This window comes from Cricetulus griseus, chromosome 2 (assembly GCF_003668045.3).
Source record: "Cricetulus griseus strain 17A/GY chromosome 2, alternate assembly CriGri-PICRH-1.0, whole genome shotgun sequence".
NCBI classification, from domain to species: Eukaryota; Metazoa; Chordata; class Mammalia; order Rodentia; family Cricetidae; genus Cricetulus; species Cricetulus griseus.
Window position 1 is genome coordinate 20961944 of NC_048595.1, and position 22807 is coordinate 20984750.

A 22807-nucleotide genomic window follows, 5' to 3' on the forward strand; every position below is an offset into this window, starting at 1 on the left:
CTCCCAGGGGCAGCAGGCTCTGGAGAAAGGTAAAACCCTCCACCATCCTCCTCCTGGTAATCGACCACAAGCCGAGCTCGGTGTCAGGAGTGACCAGTGAAGAAGCTGGCTGTCCTCTTGCAGGCTTTCCAGGCTGAAACCTCAGCCAAGAACAACATTGACATAAGCATGGCCTTTGAGCTGCTCACCCAAGAGATCCACAAACTGTGACCCATCTTGGACCAAGCCTCAGGAGGATGATGACCAAAGCGGGCACCAAAGGTAGATGTGCCTGTGCTGTGGTCCCTAGGTGGAGAGATAGCCACCCTCCCCAGAGCCCATGGACTCTTCACAATCCACAAGGACTATGCTGGGCATGGGTCAGGATGATGCTTTGGAAGAACATCCTGTGGTCTAGACAGGGGCTGCTTTCCTCTGGTAACAGAATCCCAGCAACAGGACTGTCCCCAAAGCTATTCCCATCCCTCCTCATGGCCAAGGATGAATCTGATCTTCCATGGAATTCCAGAAGAGGTCCAAAGGGGCTCTAGCAGGCCAAGTGTGATGATGCACACCTGTAATCTCAGCACACTGAGAGGTGGAGGCAGGAGGGTGATTCAAGGATAGCCTCAACAATACATCAGGTCTGAAGCCAGCCTGGGCTACATGAAAGCCTGCCTCAAATCACAAAAAGAAAAAAAAAGTCCCAGGGATACCAACATTATCTGAACTAGAATGCTTGTTTATTTCGGGGCTAGTTTACCCTGTCTGGTAGCAGAGAAACCGGACTCCAACTCCTACTGCTGGTTTGTCCCTTTGGAGTAAACCAGTGGAAAAACCCGTTTCTTAAATGCACAGATGGGCCCCTGTGCTGCCACCTGCTGACTGCAGCCCTCCAGCCTTGCTGATCCTGACTGGCATTTCAAAGGCCTCAGCTAGGCACCCTGTGTCTTCAATTTATAAGTTCTTTATTCTGGAAAAGCAAATCAAGTTCATATTCATATAAACACTGACATTACAAAGTACAGGACAAGGGAAAGGAGGAGACAAACCCTCTACAAACCTGCTAACACTGTCTCACCCAGCATGACCATACCGCTCTGCCTACAGTCAATCATTTATAAGATAAACCACAGGTAAAGTCTTCTCCGGAAGATACACTGCTTCTCTTTGAGACGGCAGGGAAAAGGGACCAGAAGTTGGGGTAGGAGGCTTTATTCTTTTGGCAGATCTTCTCAGTCATTATAGATATTGCTGCACTGTTAATAAAAAATATATGCTTCTCTGTAAAGCATTTAAAAAAAAAATCCAAGGATGAGATGGCTGAGGTCTCAGCTCAAGTATCTCCAAATACATGTCGTCCATTCCTTAACTGTCCCCTGTGTTATTTCTTGGTTGTTTTCCGGATCAATGCCATTCTCTGAAAGGGGAGAGAAATGAACAGTTAACAGGGCTCCAAGTCAGGAGCTCTCTGGAACATCAAACAGCATGGTCTCCATCACAGAAGCAGAATGCAGGGTCGAGAGACAGCCACAGTGGCCACCATCTCACAGACTGAGAGACCAGCTCTGTCCAGCCGTGCCTGCCGTATTCACATGCAGCTCCCTTTCCCCACCAGGGCAGCCATTTCACTAAGGTGTGGGAGCAGGTGGGCGTGCCCACCAAAGATCTGGAATCAAGAGCTTTAAGTGAAACCCATGGGGCAGAGAGGAAAACTGAAGCCCTGTGCATCTGCATCAGCACCATAGAAGCTATCACTGTGCTGCCTCTGACCTCTGACCTCTGGTGCAGAGAAGCTGGCTGCACAGGTGACTGACACTCCTGGAACACAGCTGCCTGTGCCCACTCCAAGGTGCAGTCCTAGGGACCAGCCCTGGCTGTCCTGGGTTTCTGACCTGTTTGTGAGCTTCTGTGGTGCAAGCTTTTTTGTAGGGTCGGATTTCCTCAGAGCCAAATCCTGGGATCCACATGTTCCACTGGCGCTCTGCAAGGAAGACACAAGCAGAGCTGAGGCTCCAGCTAGAAGGGCAGTGCAGCTGCAGGCAAGCAGCAGGGCAGGCCTGGCACCCACTGCACAGCACATGGCTTCTCCAAGGTTCTTTACTGAGCTTAATGCACACTAGGCAAGTGCTCTCCCGCCACGCTATAGCCCCCCCCTCAAGACCTTTAACCCTTTTAATGTTAATTTTAAAATTTTATTTATTTACTTATTTATTTATTTGGTTTTACAAGACAGGGTTCCTCTGTGGCTTTTGGAAGCTGTCCTGGAACTAGCTCTTGTAGACCAGGCTGGCCTCGAACTCACAGAGATCCACCTGCCTCTGCCTCCCAAGTGCTGGGATTAAAGGCGTGCGCCACCAATGCCCGGCAAAATTTTATTTATTAAGGTATATTTATTTTATGTACATGAGTGTTTTGCCTGCATGTATGTGTGTGTACCATGTGCAAGCTTGTGCCCAAGGAGGCCAAAAGAGGATGCTGGATCCCCAGTAACTGTCACCATATGGGCTCTGGGAATCCAATCTGAGACCTCAGGAACATCATCCAATGCTCTTAACCACTGAGCCATCTCTCTAGCACCCTATGTTTTTATTTTCTTTAAGGCAAATTTTGATATGCACCCTAGATAAGAAGTGAACTCATAGTGATCTGCCTGTGCTAGCCTCTTAAGTGCTGGAATTATGGGTCCAAGACTGCTGCTACTGGCTATCTTACTATTTTCAGTCAGGCATGGTTACACATAATTTTAGTCCCAGCTCTAGGGAGGCAGAGGCAAATGGATCTCTGTGAGCTCCAGGCCAGCCCGGGCTACAAGGTAAAAAAGAAAAAAGTACACACACTTACAAAGTCACATTCAGAAGGATTTACACAGATACTATTATTCCTTTCTGCATTTTACCCTATTTTCATATTTAATAACCTTAACATAATAAAGGTTACTTTAAATAAAAAAAATAGGTGTTAAGTACAGTTTGATAGGCATAAAAATCTGGCTCCTAACTTACTCCTAGTTGTGTACACATGGGCCACTTCATACTCCATTAATGTCCCCAAAGTACAGGCAACAGGATTTGTTCTATAAAATTCATTTTACTCTGGACAAACCAACTACTTAAAACAAACTGAAGTTGTATTACATATGTATGTACATGTGTGTATTATAAGTATCTGGGTCTGTCACTGAACCTGGGACACACTGTTTTCCAGCCAGGCTAGTTACCAGCAAGCCCCAGCCATCCTCCCAGCCATCTGTCTGTCTCCCTAGGGCTGAGATTCCAGGCATGCACAACCATAACTGTTTTACATGGGTGCTAGGGACCCAAATCAGGTCATCATTCATCCATAGCAAGTGCCCTTCACAACTGAGCCATCTCCTTCGGCCCAAACAAAAATTTGTCATTATATGTTACATCTAATGCTCATAAATATTATGTGACTAACTCATGCTTAATTGTAGAATTGCTATTCTTTCAGTTTATAAACATAATCTGTAATTCTCACAGATACCTGCAAGGAAGACATTTCGATCTTCTCTTTATGAAAAGGGAGACAGACAGAAGTCAAGCAGAAAGGATAAGGTGGGCCAGGGGGCATCCCTACCACAAAGGCTTCCTCTCCTCTACTAGGTGCTGCTTCTGAATGGTAAATCCTAGGCCTGAAGGTCTGGTCCTGACCTGAGGGTTTCTCTGACATTTGCCTGACAGTCCTCACAGACAATCACAGATACTTCAGGTAGAAATGAGACCACACACCTAGATGCAGCTGGACGTCTTTAACCTCCAGGGTGCTGGACTTGCGATGCCGGGCGAGCTGGCAGGCAGCTGTCACCACACTTTCGATAAAATCATCAGCTATCTGCAGCAGCATCTGGAGAGAGGGAAGTGGGGAAAGTAACCATGTCATTGGCAGGGTAGGCTCCTGTTTTGGAGACAGCTGTGTACTTCCTGAATCACATACTGAGCCAGGCCTGGAATCAGCATCTTGCTGGTATGGATGAAGGACAAAAACATCACTCAGGTCAAGTACAGCTCATAGCTTTCTCCTTTTTTTTTTTTGAGTCAGGGTTTCTCTGTGTAGTTTTGGAGTCTATCCTGGAACTAGCTCTTGCAGACCAGGCTGGTCTTGAACTCACATAGATCCACTGCCTCTGCCTCCCGAGTGCTGGGATTAAAGATTTGCACCACCACTGCCTGGCTTTTATTTATTTATTTATTTTGGGTTTTTCTGTCTTTTCAGATTTTTAAATGTAATGTGTATTTGTGTTTTGCCTGCATGTATGTATGTGCATCACATACTTTGATTCCATGGGAGTCAAAAGAAGCCATTGGATGCCCTGGAACTTACGTTATGGATGGTCATGAACCACCATGTGTGTGCTGGGAACCAAATCTGGGGCCTCTGTAAGAAAGTACATGTGATGTTCTGCCTGCATGCATGCCTGCAGACCAGAAGAGGGCACCAGATCTCATTATAGATGGTTGTGAGCCAATATGTGGTTGCTGGGAATTGAACCCAAGACCTCTGGAAGGGGCAGAGCTCCTAACCACTGAACCATCTCTCCAGTCCGCAATATTTTCATGTTTTATTTGTGTTTTATCTGCATGTATGTCCGTATGAGGGTGTTAGATCCACTGGAACTGGAGTTACAGACAGTTGTGAGCTGCCATGTGGGTAGCTGGGAATTGAACCCTGGTCTTCTGGAAAAGCAGCCAGTGTTCTTAACCACTGAGTCATCTCCCCAACCCCTCAAAGTCTCCACTCTTAACTATCATGTGGTATCATCTTTGGTACCCAGGTCCACCTCACCTCCTCCACATCTTCATCCAGCTGCTCGTTAGGATCCACCTCTCTGACTAAATCTTGTAATTTCTTCTTGGTCAATACCTAAGGTGAATTGGAGAAGAGTTTTTGTAAGTATTAAGGCAGCAAACCTTATTACCCATTAAAGACAGGCTGTCAAGTTGATGAGATTAGCTCTAGCTCCCAGGCAGCCTTACCTGGTGGTACAGCTGCAAAAACATACTCAAGGGAAAGAGGCAAGAGTTTTTAAGAAGGGAAGAGGGGAGAGTAGTTTGGAGTGGAGGTCAGCATGTAACTGTTAGGCAGTTTATTCAACTTTATTTATTTATTATGAATACAGTGTTCTGCCTGCATGTATCCCTACAGTCCAGAAGAGGACACCAGACTACATTACCAATGGTTGGGCGCCAACATGTGGTTGCTGGGAATTGAACTCAGGATCTCTGGAAGAATAGGCAGTGCTCTTCTGAGCCATCTCTCCAGCCCTGATTTTTTTTTTTGGGGGGGGGGTTGAGACAGGGTTTCTCTGTGTAGCTTTGGAGCCTATCCTGGCACTTGCTCTGGAGACCAGGCTGGCCTCGAACTCATGGAGATACACCTGCCTCTGCCTCCCGAGTGCTAGGATTAAAGGCGTGCGCCACTAACACCCGGCTTTTTTTGTTTTTTTGAGACAGGGTTTCTCTGTGTAGCTTTGGAGCCTCTCCTGGCACTTGCTCTGTAAACCAGACTGGCCTTGAACTCATGGAGATCTGCGTGACTCTGCCTCCCAAGTGCTAGGATTAAAGGCTTCTCTTTACAGTTATTTAGGGGTATGTCTATATGTGCGTGAGCACACGCATGTGCATGTGTGCGTGTGTGCAAACAATAGCACATATGTGGAAGTAAGAAGATAACTTGAGGAATTAGGATCTCTCATTCCACCATATAGATTTGGGAATGAACTCAGATTATAAAATTTGGCAGCAAGTGCCTTTACTAGTTGAGCTATCTTGCTAGCCCTGAATTTTTTTGAGGCAGGGTCCATAACTTGTTTTGTAGCAGAGGATGAGGAACTCCTCCTGATCTTCCTTCTACTACCTCTCAAGTGCTGGGACTGAAGGTGTGAGCCATCTTGCTATTCTACAGTGACATCCATAGTCAACACACGCTGGCCTCTGCTCAGCCAACCCTTCCACAAGTGTTCAGCTAGTTCCTCTATCCACTCCTTTCAATGTCTCCTCATTCAATCTATTCGGTCTACAAGATCCAAGACAACGGATTTTACATTGCTCCTTTTTTTGTCTTTCTTTTGGTTTTTCAAGACAGGGTTTGTCTGTGCAGCCCTGGCTGTCCTGGAACACACTCTGTAGACCAGGCTGGCCTCAAACTCAAAGAGTTTGCCTCTGCCTCCCAGCTTTATACTTCTTTTCTTGTTGCTCTGGAAGGTGGAATCTGGGTCATAGGGGCAAAGTGGGTAACAGATTAAGATGAACTACTACTACTACTACTATTAAGAACAAACAACTGAACCCTCTTATTTTAGGAGTAAGGAGCCCATGTATTATATAGATCACTCAAAATATCTGCCATTGCTGAGTGTGATGACTCACTCTTTTAATCCCAACCCTTGGGAGGATGAGGCAGGAAGACTGCCCATGACTTTGATGCTGCCTGGGGCTACATCTTTGACTTTCAGTCACCCTGGGCTATACTAAAACCCTAGTTCAACAAAACAAGACCAAAACCCCCAGCCACTTGCCCTATAAAAGTTTGTTATTAAATGTGTTATATGGAAACACACAGTCATATATAACAGTAAAAACTGATATATATTGAATTGTAGACAATTCAATAAAAATGCTATTATATACCAAAGGGGAAAGACCTTTTTCTTTATTTTATCCCCCTCCCAGCAGGGTTTCTCTGTGTAGTTCTGGCTGTCCTGGAACTCACTCTGTAGACCAGGCTGGCCTTGGACTGTCTCCCAAGGGCTGGGATTAAACTTATGGGCCACCACTGCTCAGCTTGGAAAAGACTTCAACAGAGAGAATGAGCTCCTGTTATGTCCACCTCTGTGCATATTATAGGTCCAAATGAGAGAGAGGGTCTACAGAGAAGGAAAGCTAAGAGGTACCTGATTGTTTTCAGGGCTAAGACGACCGCCTGTCCCAGGAGTGCCTGGTATCTTTACTACAGTGGTGCTATTGGCCATGGAGCCTTGTGGAGGGGTGCTGGCTGGCTCTGGCTTTATAGATGAGAAATTGGAGAGGTTGATTAGGGCTGAGGGGCCAAACTGGTTCATAATCTGCCGAGCTTTGGACTTCAGCTCATAGAGTTTATCAAGATCCTGCTTCTTTTTGGAGCTGTGAGGACCAAGGCCAATCAGCTGGAGAAGGAAAATAGAGACACTGGAGTTACTCTAGAGACACCTGCAGGAGGAGATCTGTCAAGATCTGTCAGTCGTGAGTCTTTGGTGTATCCAGGAGGGTGATTACTTGATAGTGACAAAAAATAGAGTGAATGGAGAATATGCATTGCTTACACCTGGTTTTAGAGACCATCTTGTCTCCAAAATCGAACTGAAACAGTTCACAAAATTGAAATGAGGAAAAAGTAAATGAAATGAGGAATCTTGTTTTCAAAAATAAACTAGAATAAGCAAGACATTTTAAAGGAATTCATACAAGCAGAATACTGGGTTAAGTACTTACATGCATTATTTAAATATGAAATCATGTTAAATTCAAATAAATAGCACAGTCACATACTTAAAACTCAGTCACAAAGCTTAAGAAAATGATTAGTTCATTTTCAAGACATGTTGAAGCATTTCAAAACATGCTTAAATCCAAGGCCGGGCTCTGCCCAGGAAACACAACTTTTAGCAATTGTTAAAAGCTCTGCTTTACCATAAGGAACTTTTCCCCCTTTGTGTTTTAGCAATCTTGAAGTCATGCTGAGACCTTCACCTAAAGCAGCTGCAACTCCTATTAGAGCCATAGGCTGACTCTGTGAACATTGGCTGTGGTGTCAAGACCAGAAGCACATTCACCAAGTTCTGCCCACAGTGGCCTCAAGGAGTTTACTTACTGCTATCTGAGTGTCTAGATCTTTAATTACATCAGCAACAGCTGTAAGACCGGTGTAATGAGAGGCAGCCATTTTCAAAAGCTACCTGTAAACAAATAACTAGCATCAAGTACCACCCCTGCCACAGAAGTATTCCAGTTGTGTGGCAAGGTGCAACGTGACCAACCAGGATCCAGCAGAAGATGCAACTCAGTGGTAGAAAGCTTGCCTAGTATGTGTGAGGCCTTGGGCTTCATCACCCCATCAAGACAGTATTATAAAGTCAGGTGTGGCACGCTTTTAGTCCCAGCACTTGGAAGACAGAGACAAGGGGATCTCTGTGAGTTCGAGGACAGCCTGGTCTACAATGTGAGTTCCAGGATAGACAGCTGTTATACAGATAAACCCTGTCTCCAAAACAAACAAATGTTCTGCTTCTCCTGTTCTCTACCTCTCTTCATCACACAAGCAGAGGCAGATGGGCGGTGGCTGAACTCACTCTATTGACCAGGCTGTCTTGGAACTCACAGAGGTCCACCTACCTCTGCCTCCCAAGTGCTGGGATGAAAGGTGAGTGCCACACCTAACTTTATAAGGTGTGCTCCATCACTCCCAGAAACAAAAATCAGTATATTAAAAAGTTTGCCCACCAGGAATTGGTGGCGCATGCCTTTAAAGCCAGCACTCAGGAGGCAGAGGCAAGTGCATCTCTTTGAGTTCCAGGCAGGACAGGCTCCACAACAATACAAAGAAACCCTGCCTCGAAAAACAAAACAAAACCCCCCCAAAAGTTAAAACAAACAAACAAAAAAACAACAACAAAACCCAAAAAGTTTTGCCCATCTTGGTATTAACTCACTATGCTACCCATGTATTATGATGACTTTTTGTTTTTAAGATTTTATTTTTATTTATTATATATACAGTCTTCTGCCTGCATGCCAGCAGAGGGCACCAGATCTCATTCAAGGTGGTTGTGAGACATCATGTGGTTGCTGGGAATTGAACTCAGGACCTCTGGAAGAGCAGTCAGTGCTCTTAACCGCTGAGCCATCTCTCCAGCCCGATTCTTTTTTTTTTTTTTTTTTTTTTCTAAGATTTTATTTATTATGTATACAATGTTCTGCCAGCATGTATGCTTGCAGGTTGGAAGAGGGCAGTAGATCTCATTATAGATGGTTGTGAGCCACCATGTGGTTGCTGGTAATTGAAATCAGGACCTCTGGAAGAGCAGTCAGTGCTCTTAACCCCTGAGCCATCTCTCCAGCCCCATTCTTTATTTTTATTTCTTGTTTTTGTAATTGTTGTTTGTTTTTAGATAGGGTCTCACTCTGTTCCCCAGGTTGCCCTGGAAATTTACTATGGGACAACTGAACTCAAGAACAATCTTCCTGCTTTAGCCTCCCAAATGCTGGCATTATAGGCCAGAACCCTAAGACCCAGCTCATCCTTGGCTATATAGAGTTTGAAGCCAGAATGGGTTAGTGACACCGTCTCAGAAAAGACTGTAGTGGGCTGGAGAAATGGCTCAATGATTAAGAGCACATTTGCTCTTTCAAATGACCTGTGTTAAATTCCCAGCACTTACACCAAGTGATGTAACTCTGGCAGAACCCAGCACATCTGTATATAAACATATATTCAGGCAAAACAATAATACACATAAAAATAAACATCTGGGTGTGGTGGTGAATTCTTGGGCTTCATCCAAGCATCTAGGAGGCAGAGGCAGGTGATCTCTGAGTTAGAGGCAGCCTGGTCTACATAGAGTTCCAGGACAACCAGGACTTGGAGATAATATCCTGTCTCAATGCCCCTTCCTAATAATGAATAAATAGATATATAAATAATAAATAAGTACAAACAAATAAATATACAAACAAGATGCTGCTGTAGAGATGGCTCAGGGGTTAAGAGTACTTACTGCTCTTCCAGAGGACCCAGTTTCAATTCCCAGCACCCACATGGCAATTAACAAGTGTTCCAGGGGAACTGCCACCCACCCACCCATAGCAAAATACCAATACCAATGCACATAAAGAATATTCATATATCTATATGCTGGGCGATAGTGGCACACACCTTTAGTCCTAGCTCTTGGGAGGCACAAGCAGGCAGATCTCTCTGAGTTCAAGGCCAGACTGGTCTTACAGAGCGAGTTCCAGGATGCCAAAGTTCCAAAGCTACACAGAGAATCCCTGTCAAAAAAAAAAAAAAAAAAAAAACCATCACTCATTGGTGGTGCACACCTTTAATCCCAGCACTTGGGAGGCAGATGCAGGTGGATCTCTGAGTTTGAGGCCACCCTGGTCTACAGAGTGCCAGGATAGCCAGGGCTATGCAGAGAAACCCTGTCTCGAAAAACAAACAACCCCCCCCAACAAAAAAACTTTTTTCCTTTATTTATTTAGTGAGTTTATGCACATGTGATCAGAGGATAATTTTGGGAGTTGGTTCTCTCCTTCCATGGAGGACTCAGGGGTCATCAGTCTTGGTGGCAATCAATCATCTTTACCAGAAGAACCATCTCACCTGACTTTTTCTTTTCTTTTTTTTTTTTTTTTCAGAAATAGGCTCATGTTGACTTGAACTTCTGAAATTCCTGCCTCCCTCTTCCAAATAATGGGATTTCAGGCAAGCACCATGACACCTAGTGTCCACAACATCCAGTGCATGTTAGCAGTTAACTGGAAAGTTAATCTGATTACAGATATCTTACTCTATTGTAAGGAAAGAGCCTAAGAGTCTATAAATGTTCCTTTTTCCTTTTTACCTTGAATGCCTATGCTTCTGTAAAAATGCAGGAATCAGATCTCAAATACTACACTACAGAAGTAGTGAAGTCTTTGACATTAAAGGGAGTTAAGAAGGAGATGAGGAGGCTGGGTGTGACGGGTGGTGCAGCCTTTAATTCCCATCACTCCAGAGGCAAAAGCAGGTGGACCTAGAGTTTGAGGCCAATCTGGTCTACCTAGCAATTTCCAGGGTGGGGGGAGCTAAATGGTTGGGAAAGGAGGAGCAGGGCAAAGGAGGAGAGGGATGTTATCTATTCAATGGCAGGCTTTGTATGACCTTTCTTTCTATTTTGTTGACAAGCAACATAGACAAGGAGGGGAATATTTTTTTTTTTCTTTTGGTTTTTCGAGACAGGGTTTCCCTGTGGCTTTGGAGGCTGTCGTGGAACTAGCTCTTGTAGACCAGGCTGGTTTCGAACTCACAGAGATTCTCCTGCCTCTGTCTCCCGAGTGCTGGGATTAAAGGCATGCACCACCTCCGCCCGTCGACAAGGACAGGAATTCACTTAGAAAAGTTCAAAAAAGTTTTAGGGTCACATCTGGGGCTAAAGCACTCAGTATTATGACATTTAAGACAACTTTCTTCCTTCCTTCCTTCCTAGACAGGGATTCTCTGTGTAGCTTTGGAGCCTGTCCTGGAACTCACTCTGTAGACCAGGCCGGCCTCGAACTCAGAGATCCGACTGCCTCTGCCTCCCTAGTGCTGGGATTAAAGGCATGCGCCACCAACGCCCGGCTCATGCAACAAAGTTCTTAATCTCTTTGAACATACTTAAACTTACAATACTTAACTGTGAAGCTGTGATAATGAAGTGATGGAATACTTGAAAGTGCTTAAATTGCTATCTGTGGTGGCACACACCTTTAATCCCAGTACTTGGGAGGCAGAGGCAGGCAGATCTCTGAATTCGAGGCCACCCTGGTCTACAGATCGAGTGCCAGGACAGCCAGAGCTCCACAGAGAAACCCTGTCTCAAAAACTAAACAAAAAGTGCTCAGTTTGCCGGACTGACGGTGGTGGCGCACACCTTTAATCCAGCACTCGGGAGGCAGAGGCAGGAGAATCTTTGTGAGTTTGAGACCAGCCTGGTCTACAAGAGCTAGTTCTAGGATAGGCTTCAAAGCCACAGAGAAACCCTGTCTCACCGCCCCCTCCCCCAAAAAGAAAGTGCTCAAGTTGTGCTTGATTCACCTGAGGTTTCAGTCATGAATATTACGAAGGGAAATGGCTGGTCCAAGTCACACTTCTAAAAGCAATCCCTAGCAAATGTTCCTGCTAAAAATATAGGCCACGTTTACTTGTGACTTTCTCAACAGCTTATTGAAAAATAAAATGGATTTCACTTAAAGGTTTGCTTCCTCACTTGTGACATTTACTGTATCCATGTCAATGTTATAATAGTAACCCAAGTATTAAAATCTGTACAAATGCCCCTTCTGAGTCTGAGGGTATTTGCTGCACATGGAAGAGTACTGAATAACCTGAGAATTGGCTCACCGAGACCCTAACCCTTCTTTGGACCCTCCTTTCCTTAAATGTAAAAGTATTCAAAGTGATCTTTTGATGCCCTTCCATCTGTGACAGTTTGTGGGTTCAGAGATCTGTACTCAAAAGGGCTGAATGAAATGGGGCTTAAAGCACTTATCAAGCATATAACGGGTCAAACTGCTTCCAACTTCATATCCGATTCACAATAATGAAGAAGAAAAACGAAGATGTCTCATGAGGGTTTTCTAGATTTGAGTATCTGACAGAGAAAAGTCTAACTGCAAAAAGCCAGATAGGCAGCGACAAGAAGTCTTTCCCCGAATATATCTTTCATCCCTTTGGGTACAGAGAACAGATTGCTCAATCTTTTCAAACCTCTTTCCCTTAGAGGCTGATCTACCAGCCACGATCCCTTAGATCCTCCACTTTTAAGAGCTCGGTCCTCACAGCCCTGTCCCTTCAGGAACACTTGAGTCTGAAGAAAGCCCCGATTCCGTCCCAAAAGAAGACCCAGTCCTCACTGCCCGTTTCTATTCCCTCCCAAATTCAAGTCTTCTCTGCTCGCTTCTGTCTCTCCGCTCCCTAAGTCTTTGCTGCCCGGTTTCTGAATCCTCGGGAGCGGGGACTTGGCTGTCCCGCTTCTGTCTCTTAGGAGCCCGAGTCCTCTCGCCGCTCCACTTTTACCTCTCTGGAGCCCGTGTCTTCACGCCCCGTTTCGTTCCTACCCTCGCCTCCTAAAAAGTACCGGTCCTCACCATCCAGTCCCTCTCAGACGGCTTTCCCTCAGATGCTGCAGAACTCACACACGTCCTCGTCCCCTAAGTCTCTCTCGTTCGGAGCCCGAGTCCCCAACAGCCGCTGCTCCTGCGAGCCCGAACCCTTCAAGTCGCGTCCCAAGAGCCTGGCTCCTCACAGCCCCGTCTCTCCTCCACAACCTAGTTCCTCAGCACTGCCCCTCTGTGGGTCTGGGTCCTGACGCCCTCCTCCCGCTCTTCGTCCTCCACTGCCAGGGCCCAAGACTCACAGGCAGCAGCGTCTATCTCCCCATGATATGCGGAGACTGCCCCAGTGAAGCTTTCGTCTCAGCAGCCGGTCCGACTGCGCGGCCCTCCCCAAGCACTTCCGGCACCGCTCCCCGCCTCCAACCCGGAAACGCGCGGCTCTTCCGGCCGCCGGGCGCGCGCCCGCCTCGCGCAGGCGCAGACTTCGCTCCGACACGTGGTTGAGCGGTGAGGCTGGCCGTGGGCTTCGCTCGCCGCTCGTGCTCTCCGCTGCGTGCGGCTGGCGTGGGCGAGCGCTGCGTCTCCCACCTCGGCGTGGGCCCCTGCCCTAGGTGTTTGTTACCGGATCGTGTCTCTGAGTGCTGCGACCGGTAACCGACGGCCTCGGGTGGCCCCCGAGTCGCCATTTTTGGTCGGTGCCTTTGTGTGGCTCTGAGGATGGGACAGCGATTCCCCACAGGGGAGCTGGCGGCGCGAGAACTAACTCGGGGACCAGAGAGGCTGCTTGGGCCCGTTAAATGGTAGTTTAAAATAGCTGAGCGAGAGCTCTCTGGGAGGAACTGCTTAAGCCCCCACTGGCAGTACGGCGTGTAACCGCGGAGGACACCTGTGCGAAGTTTACCAAGATTCCACCCAAGAGACGCAGGGAGAATTCACTCCAAAGCCTGGGTTGGTCCTGTAACCGTTAAGCTCTGAGCTTTGAGGTTCTTTTTAATCCACTAGATGCTTTGGGTTAAAAAGAACCCTATTCCAAATATACGAGGTATGTAAGCAACACGCACGCGGTTTCAGCATCTGACAGGGTTCCCAATAAAATGGAGACCCCACACACACGTGTATAGAAGACATCTCAGCTATGAACGTCCACAGGAATTGCGAAGAGCTTCACCGATCCGTCCCCAGTCTTTTATCTTAACATCCTCGTACTATCGGTCTCATCCAAAGCACTGAATGCTTTTTCTTTCTTTTTTTTGGATTTAATTTGTGAGTGTCAGGGTTTTGGCTTTATATAATATATATATATATATTGTGCATGCCTGGTACACAAAGGAATCAGAAGAGATTATCTGAAGCCTTGGAACTGAAGTTACAGATGATTGTGAGCCACCAAGTGACTGCTGAGATTAAACCCCGGGTCCTCTGCACCATTAAACCAGCTCCAGCCCTAACCTTTTTCTTTTTTTTTTTTTCCTTTTTTTTTTTTTTTTTTTTTGTTTTGTTTTGTTTTTTCAAGACAGGGTTTCTCTGGCTTTGGAGGCTGCCCTGGAAGTAGTTCTTGTAGACCAGGCTGTCCTCGAATTTACAGAGACCAGAGTGCTGGGATTAAAGGTGTGCACCACCACAGCCCAACCCTAACCTTATTTCTGCATTCTTTGAATTTCTGCATTTACTAAACCTTTTTTTTTTGCTGTGTGCTGGGTACATACTGGTTGGGTAAGCCAGGCGCCCTTGTCCTTACCAGTTCATAGGAAATGCACAAAAGGCAAGAATATCAATAAATTAAGTGATAAATCAATAATGTGAGTGACACAGGGTCCTAATTTACGGACCAAGAGATCCAGAGGGGTGAGGTTTGGTAGGTGGCAGGGAGAGACAGGTTGAAGAGGTAAGATGATTCATTCATTTTAGGCCACACCTTGTACAATATGTTAGTGATTTGGGATTTTATTTTATTATTTTATTCAGTGTGCAGTGGAAAGGCACGGAAACAGAGGAGATGGTAATTTGTATTTCTGTGTGTTAGCTCATGACTTTGATCCCAGCCCTCGGGAAGCAGAGGCAGGTGAATCTTTCTGACTCTGAAGCCAGCCTGGTCTACTTATGGTGTACCAGGCCAGCCAGAGCTACACAGTAAGAGAAGGTGTCAAATAAAAGGTGTGGGGACAAATGAACACTGTTGGATTATAGAAGGATCCCTTGATAGACACTTGACAGCACCCACCTGCCTTTCCCCCAGTCTCAACTGCCTCTTGCTTTTGCAGTGTAAAAGCTGTCGTTTACCTCCTTTTGTAGATTCCACTTCATAGAGGGCAGGAAACTCTACATTCTTAAAATATATTAAAACATGCTGTCAAAGTCTATTTTTTGTTTCAAAAATATGCACATGCCATTATGCCTGGCTTCTATACACATTAATGCAGAAACCGTAGGGGGCGGAGCGTCAGCTCGCTAGGTGGGTTAAGTATTTGATGTACAAACATAGGAACCTGCATTGTATCCTCAGAAAAAGCTGGGCCCCACTGGTACCTATACACTCTCAGGAGGTGAAAACAGGAGGATTTCTGGAGCTTGTTGGCCAATCTACATGAATTGAGAAACCCTGTGCCAAAAAAAAATGATTGAAAAATACTAGACATTGACCTCTGCCCTACACAATCAGTAAACCAAGGATTACTGAGATTCTAGTAATCCTATCTGGATCCTAGACTCAGTGTTAGGGGTCAGGATAGCTGTGCTGAATAGTGAGAGCCTTTTTTTTTTTTTTTCTCCTGTCTTCCTTAAAAATCACTCTGGAAGCTGAAGCAGCAGCCACTCAAGTTCAGTCCTGGGCTACATGAGGAAACATAATGTCTACCCTTCTTCCCAGAGTCCCAACAGCAAACCAGACTGAGGCATGATTCCACCTAAGTTCATGATAGGCAGTTTATTGGGCTTATTTACAGAGTAGGTGAGGGGTTAGCAACAGGAGTGTGTGTACTTTCTTCCCCAAAATCTTTACTTATCAGGGATAATGGCTCTCATAGTGCGGAGATGAGCCCCTCCCCTAGTGTTCCTTGGCCTGCCTGTACACTGTAACCTTTGCTGGAGATCACATGCAATGCTTCTTTCTGGAGCAGCTGGATCCTCGGGGGTTTGTGACAACCCTACTCCACACGAACTGCTATGATCTTTTGCAAGTGAGCTCAGCTGAACACTCCAAGATGGTGAATCCTGGACTTTGGGGCTAGTCATGAACAAAACCCTGTCTCAGAAATAAGTCAATTAAAATCCATCAGTCGCCGGGCAGTGGTGGTGCACACCTTTAATCCCAGCTCTCGGGAAGCAGAGACCCCTGTCTCTGTGAGTTCGAAACCAGCCTGGTCTACAAGAGTTCCAGGACAGCCTCCAAAGCCACAGAGAGAAACCCTGTACAAACAAACAAACAAAAAATCCATCAGTTGCTTTTTGGGTGCTTTTTGTCTTTTGATATAGGCTCCCCAGGCTTACCTGAAACTGCTGCAGCCTCCCATGTGGGATTACATGCACCACTATACAGTGGTTTGTTTCTGGTTGAGATAGGGTGTCATGTAACCCAGGCTGGCTTGGAACTCAACATCTACCTATCCCACCTTAACTAGATTTCCCTGTGATATTCCTGTTTCTGCCTCCTGAGTGCAGGAATTAGCCACCAGACCGAACTTCTTTAAATATATATATATATATATATATATATATATATATATATATATATGAACTGGGGGTGATGGTGCACGCCTATAAATCTAGCACTCGAGGCAGAGACAGGAGGATCTGAGTTCGAAATCAGCCTGGTCTACAAAGCTAGTTCCATGACAGCTAGGGCTACACAGAGAAACCCTGTCCTGAAAACCAGGGAGTGGGGTTTTACATTCATATGTTTTCATCGGAGTACATTATAAAGTGTCCTGAAATATTTGCGCAGGGTTCTGATTGGCATTGCTTATCCCTCCCCATCACCTAGAATCTAGGTCCTAGATATTCCAGTTGCTCCGTTTTTGCCTTTACAGTCACTGGCTCCGTCTGTGCGTCTATGTCACACTGGAACAGGATGGACGCTGCAAGTGGCACTATACAGCATATTTTCAGTTTTGATAGGTTGGGGCTCGGTGCTGCCCGGTAAGTTACCCCCAGTCTAGAGCTAGACTTCCCTGGGCGGACGTTCCCACCACAGGCTGGGAGCCCGCAGCAGCGCCTGCCAGAGCCTTCCCGACAAGCACTGCTGTGATTTGCATATTGACTCACGGCCTCCCCTTTACTTCTATTCAAAAATCGAAACCCAACAATTCTCTTTGAGAAAGCTTCCCTCGGCCTCAGAGGAGTCCAGAGTTTCCCCCGCTAGCTTCGGCAATGTAGAGTTAAAAGTTAGGTGGACTCATTTTCACCTTTACCTAAAGATGGGTAGACCGACATTGCCACCCTGCTTCTGAGCGCGCTTAGGCAAAAAGGGCTTCTGTCGTGAGTGGCACACGTAGGGCAACCAGATTGCTCTACGTGCGGAATCGACATCAAGAGATTTCGGAAGCATAATTTTTTGATACCTGGGCAGCTGGTGATCGTTGGTCCCGGCGCCTGAGTCTTATGTGTAAGATAAGGATTGATTATCTATTGCTTTGTCTATGAGGGGCCTTTGTGTCTACGTGTTTATTCTTCGTACTACTTAAACATTTGGGAAACTAACCAAGGAGAGAGAGAACTGTAGGGGGTTTTCTCGATTATTAAGTACCATTGTAGGTGTCCGTGACTATTACCCCGTTTGGGAAAGCCCAAAAGGAGTTTGTCAGGTAATTCGAATGTGGGAGTCAAAGTTGTGTTAACTGGGCAAACAAAAAGACCCAGAGACAGATATTGGGGTTCAAGCTGGAAACCAGAAATGGAAAGCACGTGGTCTTTAACTCAGACCACCGTGGTGCGAGCCTCACACTCACTGCTCTGACTTCATTGGTCCTCAGGTTCTATCAGACTGCTATGCTCTCCTCAAGGTGGCTTGGACCCTGTTCCTGTTTTATGTAACTCTAATGAGGCAGGTGATCTTTGTGTAAACTGTTTCTTTTCAAAACTGCACCAGCCAGGCGTTGCACGCCTTTAATCCCAGCAGAGGCAGGTGGGTCTCTGTGAGTTCGAGGCCGGCCTGGTCTCCAGAGTGAGTGGCAGGATAGGCTCCGAAGCTACACAGAGAAACCCTGTCTCAAATAAAACAAAACAAAACATTTCCTTGTGTTCTGTCATATTGGTGCTGGGAATTGAACTCTTCTGGAAGAGCAGACAAGTGCTCTTCACCTCTGAGCTGTCTCTTCAGCCCTCATTAGCGATTTTTTTTGTTCCCTTTTAAATTGTTTTTGGTTTATATGTGTGAGTGCTTTGTCTACATGCATACCTGGTAAAGAGTATATTGGATTTCCTGAGATTTAGAATTGAAGAGAAGTATGAGTTACCATGTAGGTGCTGGGAATTGAACCTTGGTCCTCTGGAAGAGCAGCCAGTGCTCTTAACCACTGAGCCATCTCTCCAGCCAGCCCTCCAACCCTAACTGATCATTTATTTATTTATTTATTTATTTATTTATTTATTTATTTATTTGTGTTTCTAGACAGGGTTTCTCTGTGTAGCTTTGGAGCCTATCCTGGCACTCGCACTGGAGACCAGGCTGGCCTCAAACTCACAGAGATCCACCTCTGCCTCCCGAGTGCTGGGACTAAAGGCGTGTGCCACCAACGCCCGGCAACTGATTTTTTTTTTTTTTTTTTTTTTTTTTTTTGTTCCAGACAGGGTTTTCCCTGTAGTTTTGGAGCCTATCCTGGAACTCACTCTGTCGACCAAGCCTGCCTCTGCCTCTCGAGTGCTGGGATTATAGGTTATAGATATGCACCACTACCCCCTGATCTGATTTTTTTTTATTAGTTCAAATTAGGAACAAGCTTGCTTCAGATGTCAATCCCTTCTCCCTCTCCTTCTCCCTCTCCCTCCCCTCCCCTCCCCTCCAACATCCCACCTGCCTCTAGCCATCCCCCCTTGTTTTTTTCTTTTTAAGATTTTATTATGTACACAGTCTTCTGCCTGCTGGCCAGCAGAGGGCACCAGATCTCATTCAAGGAGGTTGTGAGCCACCATGTGGTTGCCGAGAATTGAACTCAGGGCATCTGGGAGAAAATCAGAGCTCTTAACCGCTGAGCCATCTCTCCAGCCCCCCCCCCCAACTGATTTTTAAATTTTATTTATATTGTATGTATATGTGTGCTCTGCATGTATGCCTGCATGGCAGAAGAGGGCATCAGATTCTATTATAGATGGTTGTGAGTCAGAATGTGGTTGCTGGGAATTGAACTCAGGACCTCTGGAAGAGCACACAGTGCTCCTAACCTCTGAGACTTCTCTCCAGCCCCCTGAGTTTTAAGAGAAGTGGGTGTGGCTCTACGGGTTAGAAAATGGAGGTTACACTGTATTATGCAGGCAAACAGAATACTCCACTTTGAAATGCATTCCTGTGAAAGTAAGGGAATCATATAAAACTGTAAAATTTCAGCTCTTACTCTCTATCTCTTATTTTTTTGTTGTTCATTTTTAAGTTAATTTTTTACATTCCAATCCCAGTTCCTCCTCCCTCCTTTTCTCCCAAGCCCTCTCCTCCTCCTCTCCTCCCATCTGCTCCATGGAGAGGGTAAGGTGTCCCCTAGGAAGTCTAAGTCTGTCCCATTATCTCGTTGAGGCAGGACCAAGGCGTCTCTCCACCCTCACATCCTGTGTCTAGGCTTGGCAAGGTATCTCTCCATATAGAATGGGCTCCACTAAGTCAGTCCGTGCATCAGTGTTAGACCACTACCAATGGTCTCATATGTTGTCCCAGTCACACCATTGTCACTTACATTAAGGGAGTCTAGTACGGTCTAATGCAGGTTCCCCATTTGTCAGACCTGAGTCAGTGATCTCTCACTAGCTTGGGCCAGCTGATTCTGGGGGTTTCTCCATCTCCGCATCATGGTCTTCTTCTTTTTTTTTTTTTTTTTTTTTAATTTGTGGCTTTGGAGGCTGCCCTGGACCTAGCTCTTATAGACCAGGCTGATCTGGAACTCTCAGAAATCTGCCTGCCTCTGTCTCCTGAGTGCTGGGACTAAAGGCTTTTGCTACCACGGCCCGGCTTCCCATCATGGTCTTGACTGGCAGAACTTTTAAGAGTTCAAGGTCAGCCCAATCTACAGAAAGTGTTCCAGGACATCCAAGGTTACCAAGAGAAAAACCCTGTCTCAAAAACCAAAAATCTTTGAAATAACTTGTGTGTGTGTGTGTGTGTGTGTGTGTGTAAAGGAGTATGGGAGTATTTTTGTTTTCTTTTGTTTTTTGGAACAGGGTCTCACTTATGTAGTTCTGACTGTCTTGGAACTCACTATGTAGACCAGGCTAGCCCTGAACTCAGAGATCTGCCTGCCTCTGCTTCCCAAGTGCTGAGATTAAACTGTACTACTATGCCCAGCTTCTACTAGCTCTAGAAAAGGATATGGGGGGCTAGCTCAACAATTAAGAATACTTGTTTAAGACAGGCGTTGGTGGCGCACACCTTTAATCCCAGCACTCGGGAGGCAGAGGCAGGCGATCTCTGTGAGTTTGAAGCCAGCCTGGTCTACAGAGTGAGTGCCAGGATAGGCTCCAAAGCTACACAGAGAAACCCTGTCTCGAAAAACAAAAACAAAAACAACAACAAAAAAAAAACACTCCATGTGTTGTGCTACATATATTTAATCCTGGCACTGAGGAGGCAGAGACAGGCAAAATCTCTGAGTACCAGAACCAGGTCAGCCAGGGCTGTATAGTGAGACCCTGTCTCTAGGTAGGAATGAAGGAAGAAAAAAGAAAAGAGGGCTGGAGAGATGGCCCAGAGGTTAAGAGCACTGAGTGTTCTTCCAGAGGTCCTGAGTTCAATTTCCAGCAATCACATGGTGGCTCACAACCATCCATTATGAGATCTGGTGCCCTCTTCTGGTGTGCAGATATACACGGAAGCAGAATGTTGTATACATAATAAATAAATAAAATCTTAAAAAGAAAAGAAAGGAGAAAAGAGAGCAGGGCGTTGGTGGCACACGCCTTTAGTCCTAGCACTCCGGAGGCAGAGGCAGGTGGATCTCTGTGAGTTCGAGACCAGTCTGGTCTACAAGAGCTAGTTCCAGGACAGACTCCAAAGCCACAGAGAAACCTGTCTTGAAAAGCCAAAAAAAAAAAAAAAAGTAATAATAATTAATTTAGAGAGAGAGAGAGAGAGAGGAGGGACTGGAGAGTTGGCTAGGAGGTTAAGATCACTGACTACTCTCCCAGAGGACCCAAGTTCAATTCCTAGTACCCACATGGCACCTCACAATTATCTGTGATTCCAGGATCTGATATCCTCACGCAGGCATATATGTAGGCAAAACACCAATCCATATAAAATAAAAATAAATTATTAAAAATAGAAAAACAGTAATGCTTATGAAGAAGACGAAGAAGAAGAAGAAGAAGAAGAAGGAGAAGGAGAAGGAGAAGGAGAAGGAGAAGGAGAAGGAGAAGAAGAAGAAAGAACAAAAGGGAGGAAAAAAAATTGGAGTCCCTGTGGGCTTTGATGTCCCTGCACAGAGCTGGAAGGTGGTCCCTGGCTCAAGGAGCTTATACTCTGGTGAACAAAGATATATGTGTAACGCCTCTCTGGAAGAAGCCGTGGTCTTAGCTAAGGTCCCATGGGTAGCTGAGGCACCACTGCCTAGGCACTAAGCACTGTCAGTGGGTGGTAGGTGGTAAATGCCAGTGGAATATTAATAGAAATGCCATCTGGAATTCCTGTTTTGTTGGGGATTGGTTTTATTGTTTGTTTTGTTTTTTTGAGACAAAGGCTCACTATGTAAACAGACTGGCTTAGAACTCACAGAGATTTGCTGGGATTAAAGATTTGTGCTAACACACCAGTTCCAATTGTCATGCCTTGAGTGCTTACTACATACTAGACATGTTCTAAGATCTTTTGCATGTGTGCAGTGATTCATTTTCTCTTCACAACCTCTGCTCCAATACATATACTTGTGTCTGAGGTGCTTTTTCCATCCCCTCACAGACCCGTAATTTTTTTTTTTTTTTTTTTTTTTTTTTTTTAGGCAAGGTCTCTCTACTGTCCTGGAACTTACTATATAGACCAGGCTGGTCTCAAAGTCACAGGCATCCTCCTGCTTCTGCCCCCTGGGTGCAGTCACTCTGACATCCATCTCATTTCCATGTAAGGATACTGAGGTTGAAGCAGGCTCCCAAGCACAGCGTCAATAGACCTTGACTCTGACTCCTCAGCCAGAAGCCAGCCTTTTCCTTTGGTCCTGATACTGGAGTGAGATGGGGCAGGGGTGGGGCCGGGGGGGGGGAGGCTGAGATTCACCTGTCTCCATCTGCATCGGTCTCAAATTCATCAACTGGCAAGCTTCCTCTCTTTCTGCCTCTTCCTCCTCTTCTGACTCACTCCCCATCTGTTACTAGCTTCTGGTTTCTGAGAGTGTGGAAGGGAGGGACAAGCCGTGGGGGGTGGGGAGGTAGGAACCACAGCGCAGTAGTCCTGAAGCAACAAATTATTTTGAGAGTTCCTTGCATCAGGGTGTCTTCTGCTACTAATATAACCTGCCGGTGCCCTCACTGAGAGTTTATTACTGGATCTGTATTGTGGATGGGGTTCGAGTACAGGCAGGAGTATAAGTAAGTACAGGTATAAGTAAGGACATTAAAGCAGATGTGGACGAGAGTGTCCGTGACGGGACAGTGAGGACCAGAAGGGCCTGGGAGGAAGGCAGCTGGAGGAGTGTTCCAGGCATGGGGAAACCACAGACCTTCGAAAGCCATGCAATTCCTGTGTTGGAATGAGAGGGCCAGTGTGGGGCTGGGGTGTGGTTCTGCGGTAAATGGTGGCCGTGGGAAGCCACTGTGAGGCTGCAGAAGGACAGAAAGAAAACGAGTCA

At 45.9% G+C, this 22807-nt stretch overlaps 1 protein-coding gene and 1 non-coding gene across 4 annotated transcripts; one reads left to right on the forward strand and one right to left on the reverse strand.

Moving 5' to 3' along the window:
• Window positions 1-926: 926 nt before the first annotated feature.
• Window positions 927-13269, reverse strand: Taf12 (TATA-box binding protein associated factor 12). 3 transcript variants are annotated; one of them, XM_027399497.2, is made up of 6 exons: window positions 13136-13269; window positions 6893-7144; window positions 4786-4863; window positions 3732-3846; window positions 1875-1963; window positions 927-1399 (listed from the first exon to the last, which is right to left on the reverse strand). In XM_027399497.2, the coding sequence occupies exons 2-6, from the start codon at window positions 7058-7060 to the stop codon at window positions 1364-1366; spliced, it is 486 nt and encodes a 161-aa protein (XP_027255298.1). In that variant the 5' UTR covers window positions 7061-7144; window positions 13136-13269; the 3' UTR covers window positions 927-1363. The 3 variants fall into 3 exon arrangements, with proteins under 3 accessions (XP_027255298.1, XP_027255297.1, XP_027255300.1); XM_027399496.2 differs by lacking the exon at window positions 13136-13269 and adding an exon at window positions 12867-13103; XM_027399499.2 differs by lacking the exon at window positions 13136-13269 and adding an exon at window positions 9910-9974.
• A 4021-nt stretch (window positions 13270-17290) lies between these two features.
• Window positions 17291-17424, forward strand: LOC113833922. Its single transcript, XR_003482111.1, has one exon. It is a non-coding gene; the product is annotated as a U11 spliceosomal RNA (small nuclear RNA).
• Window positions 17425-22807: the final 5383 nt, after the last annotated feature.